Source organism: Ceratotherium simum, chromosome 29, assembly GCF_057802395.1.
Source record: "Ceratotherium simum simum isolate JZ-2026a chromosome 29, ASM5780239v1, whole genome shotgun sequence".
Classification (NCBI taxonomy): Eukaryota; Metazoa; Chordata; class Mammalia; order Perissodactyla; family Rhinocerotidae; genus Ceratotherium; species Ceratotherium simum.
The window spans coordinates 7,341,760-7,368,018 of NC_141928.1; the positions used below are offsets into that span (position 1 = coordinate 7,341,760).

General features: G+C 57.9%; 2 protein-coding genes across 7 annotated transcripts; one reads left to right on the forward strand and one right to left on the reverse strand.

Moving 5' to 3' along the window:
* Nucleotides 1-51: 51 nt before the first annotated feature.
* On the reverse strand, nucleotides 52-9,063 carry NTMT1 (N-terminal Xaa-Pro-Lys N-methyltransferase 1). Of its 5 annotated transcripts, none has more exons than XM_087418939.1 (4): nucleotides 9,044-9,063; nucleotides 2,953-3,166; nucleotides 1,859-2,111; nucleotides 52-990 (listed from the first exon to the last, which is right to left on the reverse strand). In XM_087418939.1, the coding sequence occupies exons 2-4, from the start codon at nucleotides 3,112-3,114 to the stop codon at nucleotides 734-736; spliced, it is 672 nt and encodes a 223-aa protein (XP_087275065.1). In that variant the 5' UTR covers nucleotides 3,115-3,166; nucleotides 9,044-9,063; the 3' UTR covers nucleotides 52-733. The 5 variants fall into 5 exon arrangements, with proteins under 5 accessions (XP_087275065.1, XP_004423619.1, XP_087275063.1 ...); XM_004423562.3 differs by lacking the exon at nucleotides 9,044-9,063 and adding an exon at nucleotides 8,373-8,504; XM_087418937.1 differs by lacking the exon at nucleotides 9,044-9,063 and adding an exon at nucleotides 7,403-7,606 and having other exon boundaries at nucleotides 3,017-3,166.
* A 2,355-nt stretch (nucleotides 9,064-11,418) lies between these two features.
* On the forward strand, nucleotides 11,419-18,003 carry C29H9orf50 (chromosome 29 C9orf50 homolog). 2 transcript variants are annotated; one of them, XM_087419571.1, is made up of 8 exons: nucleotides 11,419-11,944; nucleotides 12,114-12,297; nucleotides 12,400-12,516; nucleotides 13,779-13,781; nucleotides 15,098-15,258; nucleotides 16,902-17,052; nucleotides 17,207-17,405; nucleotides 17,707-18,003. In XM_087419571.1, exons 1-8 carry the CDS (start codon nucleotides 11,419-11,421, stop codon nucleotides 17,812-17,814), a joined length of 1,449 nt encoding a protein of 482 aa, XP_087275697.1. In that variant the 3' UTR covers nucleotides 17,815-18,003. The 2 variants fall into 2 exon arrangements, with proteins under 2 accessions (XP_087275697.1, XP_087275698.1); XM_087419572.1 differs by lacking the exon at nucleotides 13,779-13,781 and having other exon boundaries at nucleotides 12,216-12,297; nucleotides 15,146-15,258; nucleotides 16,902-17,043.
* Nucleotides 18,004-26,259: the final 8,256 nt, after the last annotated feature.

Consider the following 26,259-nt stretch of genomic DNA (forward strand, 5'->3'; position numbering starts at 1 on the left):
GTGGCCCTGTTGTCCAGTAAAGGAAAGCACCACCCTAGGCTGGCTAGGGCCTTCACAGTACGGGGAGTCACCCTTTTATTTCTCACTGAAAATGCCTACCAGGGAGCCACAGGCACAGCCAAGGGTAAGGCAAACAGACCTCTCCCCTTGCTGCAGGCTGTGACCATCACACTAAGGTCACCAGGGCCCCATCACCAAGTAGGATTCAGAATGCAAACATCCCCCCAGCTGTGGATACAGCAGGCACCACGTGGGCCGCAGCCAGGAGGATGCAGACAGCTCTGGGCTCCACCTGCCCGGCTTGGCTCCTCTTCTCTCCTGAGGCAAAGTCCTCAACAACCAAGTTAAGGGTTGTTCTCTTCTTAAGGCAGCCAGGCGTTAATGGAGGCCCAGGGAAGACCTCTCTCTCCGTAGGTGATGGGATCACCTACTCCCAGGCAGGGAACAGGGAGCCCCCGGAGTCACACAGGCCTGCGCTGCCCAGTCCCCGCCCCTCAGGGCTGCAGAGCCAGGCTCCCGCCTCACTGCCCCCCCATTCAGCCACACCCCTCCATGCCAGGTCCCATGATGCCTTTGTAAGAAGAGTCTGTGTAGTGAGTGGACAGCAGACAGGTATATTTAGTGGCCTCACTCAACACTCCCAAACCATCGATGTGGAGCCTCTGGATCTCACCCGGCTGCCAGCTCCTCCCCCCCGCCGCACTGGTCACTTGGTTTCTCCTGCCAGCCCCGCTCATCTCAGGGCTAGGCTGTACACGTGGTAGATCTCGTCAGGGAGGTTCTCCTGCCGCTCCTGGGCCAGGAGGCTGAGGCCCGCGCTGCGGATGATCCTGTGGACCACCTCGAGGTCCCGGCACACGCTGCTGTCCACGTCGTCCAGGATCACGCCCTCCTGGGCCATGTTGTCCTTGATGACAATGATGCCGTTGGGGCGCAGGCCACGCTTGCAGCGCCGCAGGAACTCGGCCAGGTGCTGGTCAGTCAGGTGGCCTGGCGAGGGCAGAGGCGCAGTTACTAGGGGGTGATGCAAGCACCTATGTGCCACCGGACGTTTCTGTCAGCCACTCCTTACTGAGCACTTACGCTGTGCTCAACACACAGGGCCTCACTGGCGCTCTCAACAGTCCAGGGGGGCTTACGGAACAACCCCATTTTACGTAAGAAGACACTGGCTCGGAAGTCACCTACCCGAGGGCAATCACCAAGTATGCAGCTGGGGTTTCACCCTGACTGGGTGACTGGCAGGCCCCGCCTGACACCTGTACTCCACGCACCCCCTCCCAGGCCTGGATCACAGGAGTGTACCAAATGGAGTTCCTTCCTTCCATTAACACTCCAGACACACGCTTCCTGGGACCAGAGAACACGGGGCCAGACCTAGCGTGTTCCCAGCAGGGCTGGCTGCCCACCGTGGAGCGGGGGGCTGACCGCTGGTGCGCGGGAAGAGCACCCTGGGTGTGCTGGCAGGCTCAGTGGGGACAGGACAGGATGGCAAGGCAGGGCTGTTCACTGCGAGCAGCAGGGACAGCCAAGGCTTCAACGCTTCCTCTTGCTAAAGAAACTCTTATTTGTACATTCACTTCCCCGTTTCTGAATGCAGCGAGTGACTGGTCGTTTAAATTCTTTCAGCACAAACTGCCCCGAGATGGGCTGCAGCAGGTGCTGAGTTGAAACAAACCACGGAAGGAGATGTACCTTCAGGCAGTCTCCCACCGTCCCGGGGAGCTCAGGGAGGGTCTGAGGAAGCCCCGCTGGCCCCTGCGGCAGGATCGCCAGAGCCCCAGCTCCCAGGGCTCTGGGGAGCCTGTCCCCACTGCGGGAGCCGTGTGGGAGGGGGAGGAGGGAAGCGGAAGCTCACCTATGACCCACTGGATCCAGATCACATCGTAGGAGCTGGGCTCTGGGCTGAAGTCCTGGAGACCACAGCAGAAGTAGTTCCTCACCCTCTTGCCCTCCTCCCCCAGGTAGCTCTTAGCTTTAATCAGAAAGTCCTCCGTCACGTCCACCATGTCCACCACTCCAAAGAGCGGCAAGAGCAGCCGCTTGGTGATCCTTCCAATGCCGGCTCCGCAGTCCAGGGCGCAGGAGGTGCCCGTCTTGTTTGGGCCTTCCTAAAAGGCAGAGCAGCAACAGGCTCTGTCAGGGAGGGTCAGAGAGCCAGAGGGACCCTGTCTGCAAATTCCTCATGAGCTCCCGGAATTACTCATCAGGACTGGGCACAGGCTGGTGGCCGGCACAAGTGGGGACATCAGTGGGCATGAGCACAGCACATTCTTTTCTGGGGCCACACATTCCTAAAATGAAAGCCAACTTCCACATAAAGGTGACAGCTTGAAGAGGTGCATTCATCGCACTCGTGAGACCCGTTAAAATGACAGCAGAATAAAAAGAATTCAAGCAGTGACAGAATGGAAGAGGGCCATCAGTGAACACAAGATTTTAACACATTTGGGAAGATGGAAAGGGGGCAGGGGGGAGACAATGGACAGAGAGGGGGGCACGCAGCAGCCTCCGGTGCTTGCCAAGGGGGAGACAAGAAGGGGGCAGGCCCAGGGATGCTCCAGCCACGGAGACGCCAGCCTGGTAGTACGGCGGGGCGAGTACCTAGGAGCTTGCATTCAGCAGAACAGCCAACACCCACTGCCCACATGCCCACGAACACAGCAGGACAGCAAAGGTTTCGTTCCTGGCAAAACTGAACGGTTTAAAGGAAGACTACTCAATTCTGGCATCCGGGAGGCCCCAGCGTAACAGCCAGCTCCCATCTGGTAACTTGAACACAGAACACAAGCTGACCCCGCCCACCCTGCCAGTCAAGGCCTGGGTCGCGGACACTGACAGATAACCAGAGCCCCTGCCGTGGTACACGTAAAAGGTGGCGCCCCATGCAGATCAGGCAGTGCCACCGGCGCCACATCCTCTCCACATGGAGAGCACACCAGACCCGCCTACCCTCAGAAACCTCTGCAGAAACTTCCGGGAGCTGTTGATGTCGATGCTGGAGATGTGGCCATACCCCCCAAGCATGCCGTCCACTGTGGGCGGGACTTCTTTCCAGTACGTCTTGGCCTTTGAATAGAACTGTTTCTCGTCTTCTATCACCTCGCTCGTCATGCTGCCACCAGTCACGTCTCTGCTCAGGCACCCAACTCTGCAGTGGCACCTCCTGAGTGAAGAAAAGGAGTGCATCAGCCAGGTCCAGGGCCCCAGCCTCACACTATGCTTCTCAGTGGTCACAGTCCTGCTTGACACAGAGGAATATCCAGTGTCCCCAGATCTGCTGCTACCCCTGGACGACAGTGCCTTCTGTCTCTTCAAGTCATTGTGCAAAGCTCTCTTCGTATCAGAGCAGGGGACCCAGAGTCCTGGCTTCTGGTTCTTTCCTTACTCTACACGACACAGAACTTAATGGCTTCTGACCCCAGGGTACAGAGAACCCTGATATACACTTAAGAGAAAGGAGAGAGAAACAGGGAACCCAAGCTTTCTGCAGTAGACATTCCGGGGGACATTCCAGCGGGCCCTGGGAGAAGGCTGTGGAGTCCCCCGCCTCCCTTCCTCTCCCTCGTGCGCACAGCAACAAGCTCACTGTGGGGTCCAGTCCTTCGTTAACAATGACCGGGACCCTGGGCCAGGCCCCATGCTGAGAACTGGGGAGACAGCCAGATGGAAAACAGCCACATGGGCACAGGCGATCACAACTGCATGAGGGCTGCAGAGAAGCACAGGGTGCTGGAGGAGCAGACCCCAGAGGAGCCCAGCTGGCTGGACTGTGCACAGAGGAGGAGCGGGTGGTGGGAGATGAGCCTGGACAGGCAGACTGGGCCTGGATTACGGCGGGCCCTGATTTCAGGCCAGGGGCTGTGGGTCTAGTGTGTCAATTATGGGAAACCAGTCAGCTGCAAGTTTCTGAAGGACACAGGGTGTGCTGGGACCTAACCTGCAGGGGGACTGAGTGGCAGGGTGGGCATGCAGGGGCCACGCTAGCAGACAAGACAAAGGGCAGCAGCACAGTGGGAACACAACAGCAGGGGCAGCAGTTCATGCTCTGCTGACACACACTAAGCACTTTTCATCGGCCACTGGACCATCACAACTAACCATGAGCCAGGTACCAGTCACCCACTGTGGAGTCCGATGCACCGGGAAGTTAAGTGCCCCGCCCAAGGTCAAGAGGGCGGGTACTGGCCGAGCCCTAGGCCCTCACTGCTCTTCCCTCATGATTCTCATCATGAGGTCTCAGCTTAAGTGTCACCTCCTCGAAGAGGCCCTCCCTCGCCAGCCTATCTAAGGGGGCTTCCTCCAACACCCTTATCCATGCCCCATCTTCTGCTGCCTTCAGAATGAGTATTTCTACCTGATATTATACTGCTCACTGACTGTTGGGCCTCACTAGAATGGAAGCTCGAGGCAGGACCCTGCCTGTTAACCACTGTGTCCCCAGCACTGAGCCCACAGGAGTCCCTCAGAGCAGGGGTGAGATCCCCCCAGTCCTCCAGGAAAGCTGCGCACGCCTGCACTCCTGGGGTCTCCCTCCCGTCCCCGTCACACTACTCCACTGGGCTGCAGTTGAGTCACTGACCCCTGGAACACAGGGGCAACACAGAAAGATTCCTGTGGAACCCTGGGACGGTCCTCAAAAACACTGGAAAACCCTGAGGCTGAGGAACGCTTTAGGGCTGTGAGAGAAGTAACTGGACAGAAAAGTGCCCTGAGGACAACCAGGAGGCTTTCGATGAGTAACTTAGAGACTCTGAGGAGAGAAGAGGAACAAAACAAGAGAAAAGCTGACGAATTTTCACTCGCCATGCTTGTTACTAACCCCCAACACACAACTGTACTCTGAGTTTGCCTGGAAGAGAAGGAACCTTCCAGAAGCAGCAGGCCCACCTCAGCCAAACAACCCGAGAACGCTCCTCACTGATGCAACTCCACTTCTGCCGCGCTCAGCTCTTCCTAGAGACCCCGCCAGCCAGTGGAGGCGCCAGGGAAGAGCCCAGCCCAGCTTCTGCGAGCAGATGGGAAGGGGGCTCTCCTCCGCACCCCGACCTGGCTCCTTCTGTGGATGCGGGGATTCCTCAGGGGTAAGGGCACACACTGGCCTCCTGAGGAAGTGGAAGAGAGCCGACAACACCCACATGCCTACAGGGACCAGTTCCTAGATGTGCAGTTTGTCACTGTGTCCCCTCTGAGTAGAGCCCTCTGCTGTGCCGAGAGAACCCTGCTCCAGTCCCCCTTCAGAGTCTGAGTCGGCTCTCAGAGGGATGCCCTCGCTTCACTGTTCAGGGACAAGGGTTTGGGACCACAATGAAGACAAGTTCCAATTACTGCATTGATTGAAGAGCCCTTTGGGGTAACAGGCTGGGGGCCCCTGGTTCTAAATACTGCACCCCCCCATCCTGGCTCACCAGGGTCCCACACCAGGGTCCCAGCACCTGAGCTACCCTCCCCCACCCAGAGAGAGAGAGGGGCACACTGCTCACGAGCATGAACTCTCATCCAACCTTGAGGTACACGGCAAGCAAAAGAATGTGGAGGCCTGCCAGTCCCCAAGAATGCTACTGCGGTTGAGGGGACATCCAGTAGCTCCCTAAGGGCTGACAGGAAAGGGGGCCACCAGCCTGTCACCACACAGCTGGGTTTGGGGGCTGCCTTATGTGGGTGAGGTCTGAAAGGCCAAGTAGCCGTACCGACCCTGCCAACAGGCGTCACGGCCCCTCCACCATTACCCAGGAGGGAGCCCATCAAAGCCAGCTCTTCACGCCACACCAGCGGTGCTCCCCCTCAGACTGGAGCTCAGTGACGTCGGCCCGTCCCCACCACCGCCCACCGGCCCTGGCAAACTTCCGGTTTTGTATTCAAATCCTACCCCCACTGGACTGGGAGCTCCTCAGAGCAGTGGCGACACCGAGCTGTAGCCCTGTATTTCTCTTGCAGCGCACATAGCACACAGGTGTTCAACACAAACTTCGCTTCCGATTAAATCAACAGAATAGATCTGGGGCCACACGTGTCCCTGGCTGTCCTCTCTGCCATCCGTTTGCCTTCCCTCCCAGGAGGTAAGCCTCCTGGGTCAGGCACACAACCTTGTACACCATTAGCCCAGTACCTGACACAAGGTGGGTGTTTACTAATTGGTGAAGGAATCAAAGAATGAGCTTTGTGCAGCTACAGTCATTTTCCACTTTTAAGAAAATCCTACAGACAAAAATACAGCCCTTCAGAACTGATAACACTGAAGGCCATTACTGACAATATAATTTTTTGCTCTACCAAAAGCCTTACAACATGATTCCTTTAAATGTCAAGGTCCCCTGAATAATTTAATTTATAAGAATTCCACTTAGAGGCAGATTCTAGGAACAAGCCAGGGGAGGCACATGTAGGCCGGGAAATGGAGAGTATGACTCTGACATTTGTTCTAACAGCTGATTCATGAGTAAATGTGACTCGGGGGGCCCTGTCTACACTTTGCCTTGCAGTGTCCAGCTTAGAGTGGGCAGGAGTCAGAGGGAACAGCAGGGTCGTCAAACAGCAGGCAGTCCTCCTAGACTCTGTCCAGATCACAGCGAGGAACTACATGGCTGCAGGGATGGGGAAGGGGCCTGGGCACAATCTGGCTTTGTGTGCGCTCTAGGCTAGCTCGGAGGGGAAGAGAAATCCTTTGCTCATAGTGAACTTCTGCTCCTCAGGGGTAGAATTCCTCTGTGCATCCTTCATGGTCATCTGGCCATCTCCCCACACCAAGGTGTTTGAGGCAACACCTGCGCAGCTGCCCCAGCCACCTGCTCCTCTCCCAGGATCCAGGGAAGAGAATGGTGTTGGAACTGTCACCGTCAGTGCTCTGCAGAGTCATCTCATCCTCCTCACTGACTGGTCTCTAAAAAAAAGCCTGAAAGCAACAGGAGGCAAGAGCCTGCCTCAAGTTACTTCTGCCCTCACAGCCCGTGGGACAGGGCCTGTTCTCCCTGGATCTGTGTGGACAGCGGCTGGACATATGAGAATGGCAGGGTGCTCTATGAAAAAGAAAGAAAATGAGGGAGGGAGTAAGGAAGACCAAAAAAAAATGGGAGAAAAATTTAAAAACAAATGAAGGCTCTGACAGAATCAGATGAACCAGGTCTGAAGCCTGGCTCTGCTTCTCACTGGTGTGTCAGCTCAAACAAGACACAAACACAGTTAAGTAAGTTGCCTTATCTATAAAATTGGAACAGCAATACTGACTTTATAGGGAGGCTGTGATGATTAAATGTCAATATAAAAACATAAAGTGATCCATACAGTGCAGGGTACATGTTATCTCCAGTTTATACATCTCTGTCAAACAAGGTTCTCATCCATTCTCTCTGCCAGTTGCGAAGATCAAATGAGAAAAATGTAAACTGTAGGGTGCTGGACACACCTTAGGGATTATTACTGTTATGCTGGTGGTCAACCCAGCAGACGGAAACAGCTCTGCAAGTCTGCAGGGGAGGGGTGAGCTTCCCATCCGTGTCAACACAGAAACGCTGCAGAGATTTTGGAGACGGCTGTCTCTGACTCTGTGGCTCCTGGTCTTCACCAAAGCAGCTCCCACAGTCCCCAGTTTACAGACAGAAAAACCATTCCAGTAAGGCGCATCCACTGATGCGCCTTAAAACAAACACACGGGAAACTCCAACAGAATAAGGAGGGAATCCAGACCTCCCATCCCAGTCAAGGCCCCGGTCCTCCCAGGGGCTTATCCCATCTCACCGGGCAATGATTCTGTACACCCAGACCATCGGCAACAGTGCCCCACCCACCGGCACGGCCTGACACCCTTTCCATCCCTTAATGCACAGACGGAGAGCCCAGGGTCCAGAGAGAGACCATACAGTTGACGAGCAGCACAGCCTGGGCCTTCGGTCCGGCAGCCTCTCTGCAAACAGGCTGACCTTGGCTCCAAGGGCTCTCGGGGGCTGTCTTCTGAGCGGCACCTGTGTCGGGCCGTCACTGGGGCCGGGTCCAGGTGAAATATGATAGCAACTCCTATGCCACGGGCGCTACCCCGTGCCTGGCTCTGAACTGGGCACTGTGCTGAATCCTCACGCACCTCTCCGAGCGGGTGCTCTCCCTATCCCCGTTTCTCATGGGGGAAACTGAGGCTCAGGGATGGAAAGAGATTTGCTGCGGCACGGGGGCCCGCGTGGGGGTGTCCACCCGGGCTTTGGGGGGCTCGGCCTCTTCCTCCTCCCCCACCGGGGACCCCCCTAACCCGGTGCGCGCACGTGGGGCCGGCCAGCTCGCGCCCGGTCACGTGACGGGCCGGGGCCTCGGGCGCCGAGGCAGTTGGGGGCTGGGCCTTCCCTCTCGCGGCGCCGCCGTCCCCCGCTCCGCCGCGCGCTACTCACCCCGGGCGGGGGCTCCCGGGACCGGGAGAAGAGGACGCGGAAGAGGAAAGGGCGGCGGCGAAGACCCCACCAGCCACACCAGCTCCGTCAGCCCCCGGCCAGACGCCACACCGCGCGGCACGCGCCGCCTTTGTCCGCTCACGTCACTTCCGGGCTCCCGGGGGCGGGGCCGCGGCTGGCTCCGCCCCGCCATCGGCTTGCCCCGCCCAGTGGGTCTTGACCTAGAACCTCCCGGACTTAAAAGGACCGCAGCACCGACCCTCTCCCGCCTCCAGCACGTGCACCGGTTCATGTGGAGGCTGCAAGCCTGGATTTTTAAAAACGAGCGTTCTCTGGGTTTCTCACTGGGTAAAAAGGGGGAAAAAATGCCTTATTCCTCAAATCTCTCCCATAACAACTAGCATCTTAAAATAACATACAGATCCAAGAAAGAAAGAAAAAGAAATACCCTTGGCAGTGCCAAGGGGTTGCCACCCCAAATAAGCAGAACAAGTCCATGAAGTTCCCATTCCAAAAAGGTTGCCCTCCCCTAGGCTCCTCCCATATATAGAAATTCTGGAGCAGTCCTCGAAGCAGCCTTGATGGAAATGTAATTTTGCAGGTGGTTAGCCCTTGTGAACCTCTCAAAGCCTCAGTCGCCTCTTCTGCCAACAGATGTAATAATTACTCACCTTCCAATGCTCTGAGGGTTAAATTTGTGGGATATTGCATGTGAAGCCTTCAGCCCTGGGCTTGTCGTGGTCTCTCAGTAAACAAGCTGTTATAATGACAATATTCATCATAAGTTCATTTTTCCTAAACTGACATCCTGGTCTTAGATTTACAGTGCCTTCCTCTGGGCGCTGCACACAGGAGGTGCTTACAGTGTGTTGGCTCTAATGAAGTGAAAGCTATTTGGGGGGGGCGCTGAAAAGCCCCACCTGCCGTTGAGTGCCCCACATCTGTCTATGTACATATTATTTGGCATCCTCTCTAGAGTACTCGAGGTCAGACTTGGTTCCCTGGCCTGGGCACCTCTCCCAAGCTTCACTTTCCATATCTCTATGGGAAAGGGATAAACCCTAAGCTATCTCAATTGCTGGGGGTGTCCATAATCTTTTGGGGGCAGCTCTGAGCTCTCTTGGGGTGCCTAAAAATCTACTCCTACTTTTTTTCCTGTCGATGGAAGAGAAAGTCCCTTCCTCACACCCGGGCTCCAAGGCCTTTCCAGTTCTGGCCAGCCCTCTGACCTCCAAGCCTCTTGCATCTCTGAATCCCTGAGCCTCACACACAGCAGTCACTTAGTGAATGTCTGCAGCATGCGAGCGCTGGAGAGCTCCTTAGAAATCAGCTGGTTAGTCTGGTGGTCCTTGTCCAGTTCTTAAAAACTCACATAGCCTTAGAATAAATATAAAAATTTCTCACCTTCCCCATTCATTATTCTAACTTCCCAATGAGGTATGCCCTTCCATTCCTAGTTGAGGAGTATTTGCAGACAATGAAATACATCATCTGTGATGCCTCCTCCAGGCAGGCACCTTGTAATTTGAATTACAAAGTCATTTTTTCATTTTTCAAATTATAAAATTATACCATGCCAGTGAAATTACTGGTCCAAACTAGCCTTGTCCCCCACTCAATTTTCACAGTACAAGCTTCTTCCCTGCCCCCTCCCAGCCGAGAATCACAGACGGGGCCCAACAGTCCATTTGACCATGGAGGCCTGAGAAAGGAGAAACCTGTCCAGCATCACACAGCAAACAGAGCACAGCATGGACTCGAAATAGGTCTCTTCGTTTCCAGGCATTCTTACTGCCCAGGCTTCTGGCGGAAGTTTTACTTCCAGAGCCACCCAGCCCAAACATGACCCACCTGGGCCTCCGGATCGGGAGGGGGTAGCCGAACCCTGGGCCCTCTGTCCCTCCTGGTCAGGAGCCCCATCACCCCCTTGTGACCGCAGTCTTGTTATCTTGAGCATAACAGCCCCGCCCTCTGCCCCCAGGCCTCAGTGCAGATGCTCCTCAGCTGGCCTTGGGTGGGGGCGGATCACAATGACCCTGAAGAGGCCTTGGAGGCAGCAGGGAGGGGCTGCAGAGGGACCGGGCCAGGAAGATGGGCTCTCCCAAGGACCAGCCCACCTGTTAGGGGGCTCTAAACTCACAGGACCTCCTCTGGCCTCACCCAGAAGCCCCACCAGGGTGAGTGTGACACTAGGAGCCAGCTCAGAGCTGACAACAGTCTGGGACTGGGTGTGGTATGGAGGAAGCAGCTCCCAGACCCCCAGTGTCAGAAGCAGGGGGCAGGCCTGGGGTCTGTCTCCCAAAGGGGGTGTTTGTTAAAAATATGTGTCTTGGCCCCTCCCCAGACCTACTGAATCAGCATCCGGGGCCTCTGTATTTTCAACAGGCCCCCACCCACGGGGCTCTGAGGGTCTCTTTCAAGCTGGTTCTGGGTTTCTCAGTTCCCAGCAGAGCGCTAATAACAGTAACAGCCTCCTGGACCGGAACACTCCAGTGCTAACTGCTCTCTACCGCGCAGGATGTTATTCATTCTTACAAAGGAGCAGGGGCTCTGTTATCCCCTGACGGCACCGAGAGAAGCTAATTAGTTGGCTCTCTAGGTTACAAAGTTACAAGGTTATCCTTGTAACTAAATTATTGTATATAGCAATATATACAATACAATATATACCATATATACAATAACAAATTATTACTAAATCCTAAATAGTAATAATTTGAAAAGAATAAGAACACCAACTCGTCTTGCTGAGCAGGTACAACGTGCCTGCCACTCTTCTAAGCCACTGACATGCGCTTGCTCATTAAATGTCACAGCAACTCAAAAAGGTGGGTATGCCTACCGTCATCATTTTTCAGGTGAGGAAACAGAGGCTCTAGCCTGAACCACTCACTGTCTGGGGGGCCAGTGGTGTTACCCCCAAACCACACTGCCCCACTCTGGGCGCTATGGCCTGGGGGCAGGTCTCTGCCCTCCTCTCCACTTCACACGGCACCCCCCGCCCCCACTGACGTGAGGATGGCCTGACCCCAGCGCAGGGCCAGCCATGCCCCAGCGTCACCCCAACCCGGGGGCCCAGCAGGTGGCGCCCAAGGGGTTCCCCGGCGACGGCGCTCGCCGAAGGAGCGACCCGCTGCTGCCCAGGCTGCCTGCGCCCCAGCTGCGAGCATCTTCTGGCGCGGGGGGCTCAGGGAGTTCGAGGGCCTTGGGGAGCGACGCAGGGTGGTGGCAGGCCCCCAGGTGCGCGTCCTCGCACACAGAGCCTGGGGTGGGCGTCCGGAGCCCCCTGCCGCGCCTGCCCGCCCTGCCCACAGTGGCCCCGCGGGCGGCGCAGGACCGCACAGGGCTGAGGTCGCTGCTACTGCCGCCCCTGCTCCTGGCCCGCGCGCCCCGGGCACCGGCGCCCCCGCGCCGCGGGCCTGGAGAGTGCGAGGACCCCCGGAGGGGCTCGGCCAAGGAGGCCCCGGACTCCCTGGGTGCCCTCCTGGGGGAGCTCCTCCTCCCCAGCAGGTTCCGGGGGTTCCTGCGCCAGCTTGGGGTGGAGCATGCGGAGGAGCAGCCGCAGCCACCGAGTGAGGCCCTGCGGCGCCCCCAGGGGGCGGGGCAAGGGCGGGGCTGAGTCATTTCCGGTGGGGGGCCCACCATGATGCCCAGAATGATGCTAATATTAGTCGTGTATTCCTAGCACAGTCCTGGCAACCTCCCCTTGAGGGTGGCTCTACCATTGCCCTTATTGTACAGATGAGGAAGCCGAGGCCCAAGGCCGCGTAACTAGGAAGAGCGTAGGAAGGACTGTCCCCAAGCAAAGGCTCATAACTCTTTCCACCTCCTCCTGGCTCCCAGCATCTCCACATCAAAGGGGTGTGTCAGAGCACTGCCGGAGGTGTCCTCAGTGTCCCAACTACTCCTTCCTCCCAGACCTGCGGTAAGTGTCAGTGACCTGTTGGTGGGGACAGGGTTGCCATGGATGCTCCGAGGGTGGGGGACCTTGACCACTCATGCCAGCTGTGGCCTATTTGTCTTCAAGGGGCAAGTCATCGTACTTCCGGAATAGTCTTAAGAAGATTTTGCTCCATCAGATACCTGCCCTGGGGCCCCTGAAGAGAGATCACTCACAATTCACCACAGTCAAGAAGGCCAACCAGTGAGTTATGGGAGGATGGGGGGAGGGGAGTGGGGAGAAGAAGCTTTTCTTTCCTTCCTTTCCTTTGTCGTTCACCCATGAATTGATACATCTATCCACCTATTCATCCACCTATGTGTCCATCCATGACTCAGGTCTTCTGCCAAAGCATTCATAATCCATCGGTGAATCTACCCATGTATCCACCCATCCATCCATCCATCCATGCATCCATCCACCCACCCACCCACTCATCATTACATAGATCTATCCATGAATCAGTTCTTTTCCCAGCCCATTCAAGGATCATCCATCAACATCTATGAATCCATTTACCCATTAATCAGGTCTTCTACCAACACATTCATAATTCATCCATGAATCCATTCATATATTCATTCTCCCATTCACCCATCCATCCTTGCATGCATCTTATCAGTGAACCAGATTTTCCACAACCTATTCATGAATCTCTCCATCCATCCATTCATTCACCCATGAATCAGGTCTCCTGTTGATCCACTCATCCATCCATCCATCCATCTAGCTAGTCATCTATCTATTCACAAACTCCCAGAATTCTATCCACCCATCCATGAATCCAATGATCAATATCTACAAATCTTTCCATGCACTTATAAATCCAGCATACTATCCATCTCTAATCTAGTCATGAAGCCATCTACAAGTCTACATACTAATTTACATGATCATTCACCCACCCTTCCATACATCTACCCAACCTCCCTAAGATCCAGTCCTTCTATTCAGACCTTTTCGTTAATTCATCCATAAGTCCATCCATCAGTCCACCCACCCACCCACCCACCCACTAGTCTTTCATCCTTTTGCCCATCCCACCATTCACTCATCCATGTCTTCCTCTAACTTTTATTAGGTTTTACTATATGTCAAATATTGGGGGAAATAAAATAAGGAATGGAGGTAGGAGAAGAGCCTGAGCATTAGAGCTTCCTGGGCCTAGGTGCCGTAGCTCTAATGGAGGGGGAAAGAATGCAGGAAAAATTCCTCCAGCTTAAGTAGGCTTAAACAGGGGTGAAGGGTGAAGAGCATTGCCCAGGAATTCAAAGACCAGGGAGAGTAAATATACTCTAAAATGTAAAAATGTAAAATGTAAAAATGGAACATACATTCCATTCCTTCTTATCCTGGACCCATGGCAGACAGTACTAATTGATCACAGCACTTTTCCCCACTGAGCCTCAGAACCCTTCCTGATACAGTACCCCAGGCAGATACCACCTACCACTAATGGATCAGAGTAGGTGCCAGAAATGAAACACATTTGCCAACCCAGGAACTTTAAATCAATCAGGCCAAATAAACACACTACTTCTCACAAGATGTAATAAATGAAAGTATGGAATTCATGATCTCAAATGTGAGCCACAGCACAGCTGGACACATTCCCAGTGTTTCCTGTTCAAGAGCTAATAGTTGAGCACCTTCCGGGGTGTGAGATTCCCTGGTAGGCCCTCCAGGGAGGCCAGGCTGCATTAGAATGAGCTCCAGCAGGCTTTGAGAGGAGAAGCTGAGATTTCAGACCTGAGGGCAGAGCTGGGGTAAGGCTTGGCCTGGCCCTGAGGCCAGCGCAGAACAGGACTGATAAGCAGACAGCTTGAGGACCAGGTCCCAATGCCTGTAGCCGGGGTACTGCCTTGGACCCCTCCTGGCTGCCTGGCTCTTCCCTGGGCCGATGAGAAGCATCCCCTCTGCGTCCACACAGACGTGAGAATGTGGTCAGATAAATGGATATGGATATATCAATATGTACGTACTTAAGGTAGAACATGGCATTTCTGAATAACAGAGCCATGGATGGAACAGGTGGACCCTCCTGCAGCCTTGCTGTTGAGGCTGAAATTAATAACAATAAACGTAACAATAACAGACACCCTTTATTGAGCCCAGGCCCCGTGCCAGGCCCTGTGGTAGAAGTCTCACTTAAGTTATTTGATATTCACCAAACTCTTATAAGGATGCTGTTATCGTGCAATATATAATACATAACTTAAAGGGGAAAACTGGAAAATGGAGACTGGAGGGTCGTCTGCCCAAGGTCACACGCTGGGAAGGGGCATGATGAGAATGACAATTATAATAAGAAGAGTTCCCAGTTCGAGGTGTTCACTCTGGGCCCCGCAAACCCTGGGTGGGGCGTGTTGCTGTCCATTTCATCTTTCACCACTCTGTACGGTGGGCACAACGATAATCCTCATTTTACAGATAGAGAAACTGAGGCTCAAAAGAGTTAAGATTGAACCCCAGGACTGCCTGACTGCCGAGTTCATATCTTTATTCTCTCTGCTGAATTGCTTGATATAGAAGAACACCGGCTCTGGAACCAGGATTCAAATCTTGGCTCCACCCCTTACCAGCTGTGTGACCTTGGGCAAGTTGCAAAAAGTCTCTGTGCCTCAGTTTCCTCATCTGTAGAATGGGAGTAATAACTGTGTTTCACAGGGTTGTGTGGGTTTGGTGGGCTCAGAAAAGGCCAGCTGCTGTGGCCGTCAGGATCACAGGTGGAGTGGGGACTTGGGACTCAGGCCCTGGCCCTTCCCTGCCCCTCGCCTCTCGGCAGGCCCCACAGTCCACAGGCCCCCAAGCTCAAGACTGTGTTCACCCACAGTTCCTCGGGGGAAGGCTCAGGGCCCCGCAGGCGGTGCTACCCCTTCCGAGTGCGATTTGCTGACGAGACCCTACGGGACACAGCACTCCGCTACTGGGAGCGCAGCTGTGCAGGTAAGAGACAGGATGGGGAACCCTGGGGTTCCAGAAAGTTCCAGCCTGGAGCCAAGAGAGCAGAGGCTAAGGCTCTGGGTCCTGAGAGTAAGGGAGCAGCCGGCAAAGGTTAAGAGGCACTGGCCCTGCTGAGGAGGCACCTGAACTGGCCTCTCCGAAGGATGTCAGGGTGACCTTCAAGGACCAAAGAGAGGGTCCGAGGTCCAGCAGAGGTGTCCCAAGGCAGTTGGCGCCAGGGAGCAGCCACAGTCGTGGCCCAGGAGACAGCGGCTGCCCAGGCCTGGCCACCACTGAGGGACTTCTCGCTGCCAAGGGTCCCCACACACCATATCTGCTCACCATGGAAGCTGCCCCCGCAGCCCCCCGACCCCATGCCTGGCCCCCCACATGGCCTACGGCAGCTGGAGAAGGCTGGAAGGCACCAGAAGCAGCTTCTTCCCATATCCAGGGAAGGCAGACCTCAGGGACCTGGATGAGGAGGTGCCCAGAAAGGTCCAGAAGATCAAACCTTCTCTGCTGGGGAAGGCTGGCACCGCTTGGGTGGTGGGAAGAAGCTGGGAGCCACCAGGCCGGCTTGCTGGGCAGAAGTCTGCGCTCAGCCCTTTCAGGACGGATGTGATGGTGTCCATGTGGGCAGTTTCCAGTGCTTTCTGAAGTGGGTGTCAAGAGGCAGGCAGGAAGATACGTGTCCCTGCTCCGGTGTAACCTTCGCCAGCTTCCCTTTCTCCATCTGCCCAGCCTCTTCTCTGCTCTTCTCTTCTCGGGGTCCAGCAGCCCCAGGGCCTCCAACAGTCCACAGCCTGCACCTATTTATCGAGCACCTACTGTGTGCCGTTTCAGGAAACAGCTGCCTCAAAGCCTCACTGTGGGTAAAGCTCTAAAAATCCAGGACCCTCCCCAATTCAGGAGGGACCCCACCCAGCCCCCTAGGGTCACAGGAAGTTGGAGATAGAAGCTGCGATTTTGCCCAACTTCTGGTGGTTTGCTGGGGAAGCCAAGGTCACCTGAGAGCAGGTGACACAGCAGCCAAGAAGAGAAGCCAGGTGCCCCGGGCCACTCGTGGGACGCCAAGGAAAGGGGGCGCCTGGAGAAGCAGTGTCCTGTGAATGGCAGTTGGCTGGCCTAGGAGATGCTTCCTTGTCAGCCACTGGCCACAAGGGGCTGTGGTCACACCCCAGGGCAGCAGAGTGGGGCTCGGCCGGCTGCTTCCCAGCCCTTTCCATCCCGAGGCGGCCACGGGGGAATTCGGGGTCTCTGACCAGCCGGAAGGGCAGCTGTTGGACAGGAAAGACCCCCAGCCCCAAGACCCCCCTCCAACCCCGTAGGAGTCACAACATTGGATTTCCATGGGCGGTGCCTGGTCTTCCCGCGGTGGGCAAGGGGGCCGTCCTTGCCGGGCTGGAGCAGGAGTGGGTGTGTGTGCGCTGGGGGTGCACAGCTTGGGTAATAAAGGCAGAAACAGTCACGCAAGATAGTTTTAAAACCGGAGCCTTCTCTGGAGGCAGCCAGAAGGCGCTGGGGAGCCTGGGGTTGCCATGGAGACAGGGCTCTGCCTGGCCTTGCCTGCCAGAGGGAGGAGGGGAGCGTGGGGGCGCGGGTGCCCCCTCCCGGTAGAGATCTCATCCGCACCCTCTCTCCTCCAGTCTGGCAGGGCAGCCTCGAGAAGGAGAACGGGACAGCCACCCAGTCGGCGGCATCAGAGCGGGTGTTCAGGAGTGTCGGGAGATGGCTGGAGAGTTTGCCCAAAACCCTGTACTCCAGAGCCGTGGAGGAGGCCACGGCCAGGCCCTGCCTGTGAGGCTTCGGGGAAGGGGCTGGGCTCCACGTCAGCACCCGGGCTCCCCTCCTCACCCTGCAGACCTCCCGCCCAGCAGTGGGCAGGCTGAGGGTCTGGGCTCTTGAGGGCCATGCCAGCCATGGGTGGACCTCGGACTTAGCGTCCACGCAGCTCACGGGCTTCTGTCCCCCTCAGGCCCACCCAGGAGCCGCAGGGCCACTTCTCTGAGGATGCCTCCGTGAACAGCAGCCTGCCGTTCATCCCCAGGGCCACCACCCAGAGGCAGCGGGGTGACCTCAAAACCTTCCTGGGCACCCACAGCATCCTGGAGCAGGGGGGCAAATCGCCCTCCTCCTGGAGCCAGAAGCTGGTGAGCAGCTGCTGGCAGCTGGCCGCCTGGAGCCCGGTGGGGTGGCCGGTCGCCGGGTAAAGCCTCCCTACGCGCTTGGCTAGGGGGTGGCTCTCGAGCTGGGCTGGCTGGGTTCAGACCCCGGCTCCGTACTTGCAAGCAGTGGGGTCTTTTTGCGTCTCAGTTACCCCATCTGTAAAAGGGGGCTGACCGCAGTGCCTGCCCCCTCACGCTGTGGTGTAGAACACCCTGCGCCCAGGGAACCCCCTCGCCCGCCCGGAGGCCCCCCGCAGCGCCCAGCTGGTCATCCTTTTCTGTCTAGGAGTCCTTCCTGCCCAGCTTGGTGCTGCACACGGTCCTGAAGCGGGGCCGCCCCAAGGGGTACCAGCTTCTCCTGCCTTCCACAACCCCGCAGCGGGCTCAGAGGTGAATGGCCGCTGGACCCCAACTCCAGGCCAGGACACGGCGGGCGGGTGAGGAGAGGCCTTCCCTGCCACACAAATAAACGCACATCCCAGGCGGCTGGGACCTGCTGCCTGATCTCACCCTATAAGCCTCTCCAGGTGTCTGGTTGCTGGTCTCCTCGGGGTCCTAGACCAGGGGGATAGAGGGGGCGGAGTCAGCTGGGATGAGGCTGAGGGTGGGGTGAGGCATCCTCAGGGGTCAGGGCTTGTTCCAAGTAAACCCTTCTGGAAGGTGGGAGACCCTACCACACACCTCAAACCTGGGACCAAGCCTCTGTCAACCTGGATCAGCCCTTACCTGAAACAGGCACTGGCCCCCAGCCTCCCTCTTTGACTGGAACCAAAGGCTGCTTGCTGACCTCCACTGTGGGGTGAGGGAAAGAGCCCTGTGTGTGCACAACCGTTTGTCTTCTGCGTTCCTCAGGCCAGGCTCACACCATCTGGTCCCTGGAGGGCAAGCATCTGGGTGGGCTGGGGCACATGTTTCTCTCCCAGTCTGGGGCGACGGGGGTGGGCAGTGTTCAGAGCCACGTCAGGAGGCGGCAGGTACTGCCTGGAGTCTATCTGACCGCTGCACCGACCCCACAGTGCCACCCCGATACGCCTGTCTGCAGGTTTGGCCACAACCGTGTTCCAACCCGCAGGACGAAGTTTGCGCCCGTCCCCTCCCCTCTCTCCTTCAAGCAGCGCTTTGGCCCCAACCCCTCGCCAGGCCGAGGATGCAGGTCTTTATCGCCACCTCCTGGCCAGTGAGGAAACGGCCACAGAGTCCACGCCCAGGCACCGTGCTGATCAGGAGAGGATGGGATTTGGGGGGACGGGCGGTGGGGCTCAGCGCCAGGACGCGTCGTGATGGGGGAGGCCTGTCTTGAAGGGGTGGCCTGGCTCCAGAAGAAGGGCCGCAGATCTAGGCACGTGTGGAGAAGCCCTGTGGGGGATGGGATGGGGACAAGGCTACAGCCCCCCGTCACTGGGGGGTGGGGTGGGATTTCAACGACCGCTCCCCTCCGCCTCCTTTTCTGGACTTGCACGCCCCCGCCCACTATTTCCATTTCCTGGAGAGCCCGCGGGTCTCAGAGGAGGCCTGAGTCTACCGCACCTCCCGCGGTGGCCTTGCGCAGCCCACTTCGCCGTCTCTGAGCCTCAGTTTCCCCGCAGGGCGGCGGCGCCCCCGCCCTCCCCGGCTGCAGCGCCGCGCCGCGCCCACGCGGGGGCAGTGTTGGCCTGGCTTTGGCGCCGCCCGGCGCGGCCGAAACTTCTCGGCCTCTGGCTCCAGGGTCGGAAACTTTTCCCCTCGCGCCGCGCCGCGCCCGCGCCTCCTGCCACCTGCCCGAGCTCGCGGCCGGGCCGCGGGGGGCGCGCCCCGCCCCAGCCCCAGCCCCCCAGCTCCTGTGTCTGGCTTGTCGTGGGTGTGAACCCAGAAACTACTAAGCGGCAGCAGCGCTGTCCGCAGCGAGCACTGCACGTGGAGTCCGCGTGGAGTCAAAGGGGCGGGGGGCGGCTGGGGCCCCCCAAAGCGGGACGGCCGGGGCGCGGCCCCCCAGGTCTCCCAGCGCTTTCCGGGCGTGGGGGCACTCTCCACCCCGGGGCCCCTCCCCTCCGCCGCCTCCCGCCCCGGCGCCCCTCGCCGGCCCTTCCTGTCCCCGCGCCGCCCCGTTACCCCCTCCGCCCGCCTCCCGCTGCCCGCCTCACCGACGTGGACTCGGTCACGAGGACCCTGAGCATCGGCTCGGGCCGCACGTCCCGCCAGTCACAGCGCAACACACACGCGGGGACACTGCGGACAGGGCCGCGGGGACGCACCGCACCCCACACAGAGACGCCACACACACGCGCGCGCGCGCGCACACACACAGGCACACCGACACACCAGCAACCACACCAGACACACACAAACTCCCGCAGACAGGGCCCAGGGAGACACACACGGCACACACTGCACACCACACATACACACACACGCACAGCAAACACACCACACGCACAGACACCCACACACAGGGCCCACAAAGACACACACTGTGCACACCACACACCACACACCGGGACACCACACATACAGACACACCAGCAAACTCACCACACACACACAGACATCCGCAGACAGAGCCCAGGGAGAGACACTCACACAGCAAACATACCACACACACACACACACAGACACCCACAGATAGGGTCCACCTGAAGACCCGAAGACAGGGCCCATGAAGACACTCATGATACCACACACAGCAAATACACCACAGGGAGACACCAGAGACACACACGGTGGCACACCACACACACAGACACCAGAGAAACACGCACCACACAGAGAGGCACACTACACAGAGAGGCACTCCACAGACACACAGAGACACACCCCATGAAGACATGCCCCCCAGACACCAGCCACACTTACACACAAAGGTACACGCACCAGTAACACACCCACACCTGCGCATACACAAAGACCCACATCACACACGCCTGGAAGCACCACATACTCACAGAGACACACATACGTACTGTCCCACAGTTAGGGTCTCCCAGTGACCCCAGCCCCCACATTCTGCACCCCCTTCCCCCATCCCTGCCCTCTGTAGGTCTGTCCACCAACAGGCCCCTCCCCCACCGCAGGCAGAGCCTGAACTTGACGGTGGGGTAACCAAGAAGGGGGAGAGGAGGGAGGGAGGGGTGTGCAGTGAGGGGAGGGACCCCCTTCCAGCTGTTCTAGGTCCTCATCTCACCCTCCCCAGGGGCCCCACTTAGGGCCCTTTTCACAAGCACATGTCTGCTCAGGGTGGTGGGTGGCAGTCCCTCCTGGGCTCCGGGGAGCAGTGTGGCTGGAAGGCCCGGAAGGGTGCCCCACCTCAGCACCCTCAGACCCACCTGGACCTCTGGGGGCAGGGCAGGGGCACCGCCCCCCACACTGGTCTCTACCAGTTCCTGTCCCTCTGTCTCACTCTGAGCAATCCCCCCCTCCTGGGCCATGGGCAAACCTGTGCCACACCGGGGTGGGGGCGCTGGGAGCTGGGGCTAGTTTGGGAGTGGCGGACGGGGAGGAATGACTCCCAGCCCAGGGCAGAAGGAAGGGACGGGAGAGGCAGGGAACCACTGTCCTTTGTCCTGAGTGTCGCCACGTCACTAGGCCTCTACCCCGCTACGGGGGCATCTCCTTAGCCCCGTTTGCAGATAAGGAAACAGGCCCAGAGAAGTCAGGGGGGCTAGCCCAGGCCGTGTCCTCTGCCAGTGCCCAGCCTCCAGCCACACACACACAGGTGTTCTCTCATAAGCCACTCAGGTGAAGAAATCAGGGCACAGAGAGGTTAAGTCACGTTCCCAGGGTCACACAGCTGAGCTCCAGATAGGAGAGCAGTGATAAGTGCTGTGATGGGGGAAGCACAGGCTGGTGTGCAGGGGAGCCCAGGGGTTTCCTCCTCCAGAAAATGCCCAGATTTCCTCCAGCCCAGAGAGCAAGGGCCAAGAGGGCAGGGCCGTAGCCAGTGTACACAGGCTGGCTGTCGATGGTGAGCTCTGCCCGCACCTCAGTTCCATTTCTTCTCCTTCCTTTGTTCACAGAACACATTAACTGAGCCTCTACTGCATACCCGGCTCTGTGCCGGGCCCTGTAAACACATAGACCGTGTTCCTGCCTTGGGGAGCCCACATCTTGGTGAGGGAGCTACAGAGGGGGCTGCTTTCACAGGCGTGTGACCTTGTGGTTAGGCGCACAGAGCCCCTCGCTTAGCATGGCCCTGCACTGGTTTGATGCTCGGCTGTTGTCATCTTGAAATTCTTAATCAAATTGGATCAAGGGGCCCTGCATTTTCATTTTGCCCTGGGCCTGTGCACGGTGTGTTGCTGGTCGTGGACACAGACATGGGACTGTGGCAAATGCTGGGCTGGGGCTCATGGAGGGCGGGCGGAGGGTCCAGGAGGGTTTCTCGGAGGCAGTAATGGATTGGTCCAGAAGTGGGCTTTGTCCTGACCCCAGATCCTGACATGGGTCCCTGGGTCCCTCCGGGCAGCTCCCTGGGAGCTGGGTCAGAGTCAGGCAGGAGGTCAGGACAGCAGAGCTCCCAAGGCCGTTAAGAATACCCCTGCACGTCTGTAGTGAGGAGATCACGCGTGCGCAAGTGGAAACCAGGGAGAAGGCCCCTCCCAGCTATCCCCCACAGGCCCTGGTCCCTCCCGCTAGGCAGCCCCGTTTCCCAGGCCCCCTCCAGAGACAAGGAAGTACGCACACGTGTGTATTTTTACATTGTAAGTCGATTTCACATACATGCCGGACTGCACACACTTTTCTGCACTTAGCCTTTCCATTTCACATCTAACTGGGAGATCACTGAAGGCTCTTTTAAGTTCCTTTAATTGTGTAGAAGGAGAGATTGGGACCCAGAGTGTCACACTTGCCAGGGCGTTCTGGTCGCCCAGGCACAGCTCCTACTCTTGGCACAGTGCGGTCCACGGTCCCTCAGTGTTCTCCCCGTACGCCCACCCAGGCCTCCCCCACAGCCTCTCTCCTGTTCTAATTTCGAGGACTGCCGTGGAGGGAGCCAGAGCTCTATCCCGAGAGGGAGCTGCTGTGACGATCCCCATTGCTACTTGAGGCCCAGGGAGGTGGGGCCACTGTCCTGGGGTCACACAGCGGAACCAAGATGGGAACCTGCGAAGCCACACTACCTCCCAGGAGCAGGTCCATGTTCCGGGGGGGCACTGCTCCTTGCCATATACTCACAACGTCCCTGGTGCCAGATGGGGAAGCCCAGACTTCAGTGGATGAGAATTGGGCAAAGGACCCTTCCAGCTGACAGCCACCAGGATGGGGCTGGCGCAAGTCCCAGCAAGGCCTGGAGGGCGGGGCTGGGCCAGGTGGCCTGCCGGGGGGCGGGGCAGGTGTGGGTGCCTGGCCCGGTAGGCCCCAGCTGCACCAGGCTCCTGGCACGCCCTGGGGCGGCCGTGCCTGTCGCCAGGGAGGGCTGGCATCAGCTGGTTGAATGCGCCGGGGGCTGCGATTCAGCATTTGGGTTCGAAGTGTTATTTTTATTGTGTTTTGTTTATTCAAGGCTTGCCTTTGAAATCTGTTTTTGCGCCTCCCCATCCCGAGAAAGAGGCTGGTTTGGATACAACGTGCAGTGTTGTCTCAGTCTTAAAAATGATTCCCCCTGAGTGGGGGGCTCATCGTTCCTGAGCACACGTGGCCCCCCACGTGTGGGGCCTGTGGTGGGCCTGCAGGACAGCTGGACACCCCCCTGCCCCGGCCAAGCTGGGCCAGGCAACAGACAGCCCCTCAAAAGTTGTGCCAAGACGGGACCTCCAAGCACTGGGGACGCTGTCAACGCTGGCACAGGGGAGGCTCAACTTATGGGGGGTCATGTGACGAAAGCTAAGGACCTTGTCTATCCAGAAAAACGTACCTACACACAAAGCTTTGCAGTCAATTCCAGAAGCTTCTAGGACCTTCTGAGACCCATCCATGGACCCCTCCCTCCAGTTTAGTGCCCGTTCCTAAGGAAATCCCACAGTCTGCCATTTCCTAATGCTAGTAGCTAAAATTGAGCACTTACTGTGTTTCAGGGGCTGTACCGTGGGGTTTCTCAGATGAATTCATTTACTCCTCATCATTGAGGCACAGAGAGGTTGGGTCACTCACCCAAGGTCACACAGCTGGTAAGTGGCTAAGCCAGGATCCAAGCCCAGCCAGTCTAGCCCAGTCTGTACTCTTAACTTAATACATACACGTGCACACGTGTGCGCGCGTTCACACACGTACATGCACGGTGCCTGGCCCCTGAGTAAACCTGTGGATTAGGCCCAGAGAGAGCTTGGGGTCTGGTCCTTGTGAGGATCAGATGAGGCCCACCTGGAGAGTGCCTGGCCCAGGCCCAGTGCAGGGGCTCGCCCCTGGGGGGAGCTGATATTACTGGGGGGAAGGAACAGACAGTGGGGGTCTCACCATGCAGACACCCCTCGCAATGACTGCCGTCCAGCAGACTCCTCCCCTCTTCCCTCCTCCCTCCCTTCTCACCCCCCTCCCTCCTCCCTCCCTTCTCACCCCCTCCCCCTCCCTCCCTTCCCTCCCGCCCTCTTCCATCCTCCCTCCTTCCCTTCTGTCCCCTTCCTCCCCCACCAACCTCCCGCCTCCCCTCTCCACTCCCCCCCACAAAGGAGGAGACTGGCTCACCCCATAAACAGCTGTGCGTCCTATGGCAGAACAGCCCACCCTGTCCACAGCACACTTGAGAAGGCAGACCACGTCTGGGGGAGCCACTGGTGGTTCCCCGTTTGCACGTTGCCTGAGCCCACAAACCAAGCCAGGCCACGGATCCAGAGCCTCTTGTGGCCCCTCCCTCCTTCCCCACTGCAGGGAGGACCCGGACGGCCTCCATGGGCCTTCCAGGCTGGGACTGCCAGTGTTCTGGAGTGAAGGCCCTAATGCTATTTTCCAACAGCTTTTGGTGGTTTAATAGAATTGAGGGTAAATCTAACTTGCAAATGTTCCCTTTTGATCTCGCTCCTTTTTCTTTTAGCAGCTCAGCAGAGCAGAGTTTAGAACAGGACTGGAGATGGAGACAGCTCCCTCCTCGATCCTGCTCCCAGCCAGGGTTCTCTGGAGGTTGGAAGTCCTGGGGTGGCCTCGAGGTGGCCACTGCAGGCTGGATCCCTGGTTGCCAGCCTTGACACCCCCCTACTTGCCTCCTCTCCCTGCCACACGCCCAGTACTGACCTGGCCTAGGCTGGCTCCTCCTCCAAGCCCCAAGGTCCTGCCCCCTTGGCCTGCTCCCTCCATGCTCCTCCTCACTCTGCAGCAGGCTTCTGGCTTCTTCTTTACTCTCTCGAGCCAAACTCCTTCATGCCCCAGGGTCTTTGCACATGCTACCCCCTCTGCCTGAAATGCTCTTCCCACCAGCTTCACTGACTCCTACTTGACATCAGGTCTCAGTGAAGCTGATGTCCCCACCTCAGGGAAGCCCTCCTGGATCAGAATTGAACAATGGTAACATCACTGGCTCACAGAGGACCACTCTCAGCAGACCCCGAGCTCCAGGAGTGCAGGGACTGAATAGGCCCCTAACACAGAGCCTGCCACCCGGAAGGCCCTCAATAAATGCTGAGCAAGGGGGTGGGATCCTCTCTGTGGACTCTCCCTGCTGTGTTCTGTGCCTCAGTTTCCCTGCCTGTGAGATGAGGGGGCGGTCACACTCCCGTGCAGGCCATGTGACAATTCTCTGGTGCTCCCTCTGGGCTTCTGGCAAGGATCACACTCATTTCACGGTATTTGACTTCCTTGATTATCTGATTTTCCAGGGAGGAATTTTAAATCTCGGGTTGGGGTGGCATCTGCCGGATACCCGGGCACCCCTCCCATCCCACCAGCCTGAGTGCCCCTGACATCCTGGGAGGGGCCCATTAAAACTGCCTCCGCTTGGCAGATAAGGCCTCGCGCAGAGAAACCCTTCAAGGCTCTGTAACGTGTTGTTTGGCCCAGGGGGGGATGGTGGTAGTGGTGGCTCTGCTCTGTGTCCAAAGCTGTGGAGTTGGGCCCCGGGGCTCAGGAGCCAGACAGGCTGGGTTCACACTCTGGCTCGGGCACTTCCCAGGTCTGTGCCTCAGTCCCTCGGCTGTACAATGGGCATAATACAGCCCCTCCCAGCTGGGGTTCTCATGCTGACTGAGATGTGTCCCCGCCCGGGCTCTGGGGGTCAGGGTCCCTGCCCTTCTCACCCCAGAGGCAGTGGCTAAGCCTCAAGTCTCTGGAGCCAAAAACCCCGGTCAATACCCAGCTCTGCTACTAGGTGGCTGTGTAACGGCCTAGTGCCTCAGTTTCCCCATCTGTAAAGTGGGGGTGATAGGTACACCTGCCTCTTAGGGTGGCTGCCTGCACCCTGCGCCATATGTGTCTGCTTTCATTATTGCCAGCCCGACCTCACTCCCCACGATTGTCTTGTGGTCAACAGGGGGGCAGCAGGCACGGACATGAGGGAAGAGTCTGCTGGAACCATGCGCATCCTCTCCCTGGGCACGCGTCTGTCCCATTTCCCGGCTGTGTGACCTGGGGCAAGTCCCCTCTCTGGGCCTCAGGCTGTTCACCGAGAAAGGCTGTCCTTAATGGACCACACAGGGCACTGGAGGCTTACGTGGGGCGGGGTGTGGCGGGCCGCAGGACGGCGCAGTTGTCATTAGTACTGTTGGGACATCAGAAAGTAGAGCCATTTCCCTGAGCCCCTGTTTTCCTGGTGGGGAAACGGCTGAGAAGGGGCTGTTCAGTCTCAAGGGCAGGAAGGGCAGCCAGTGTCTGCTCTCTCAAGCTGCTAGGAAGCTGCGGCCCAGAGAGGGCGGCGGGGACGATGGGCACGCCAGTCTCTGAGACACACGGTGGTCTCTGTGACTACCCTCCCGTGGAATGGCGGGGCGAGGAGCAGGTGCCC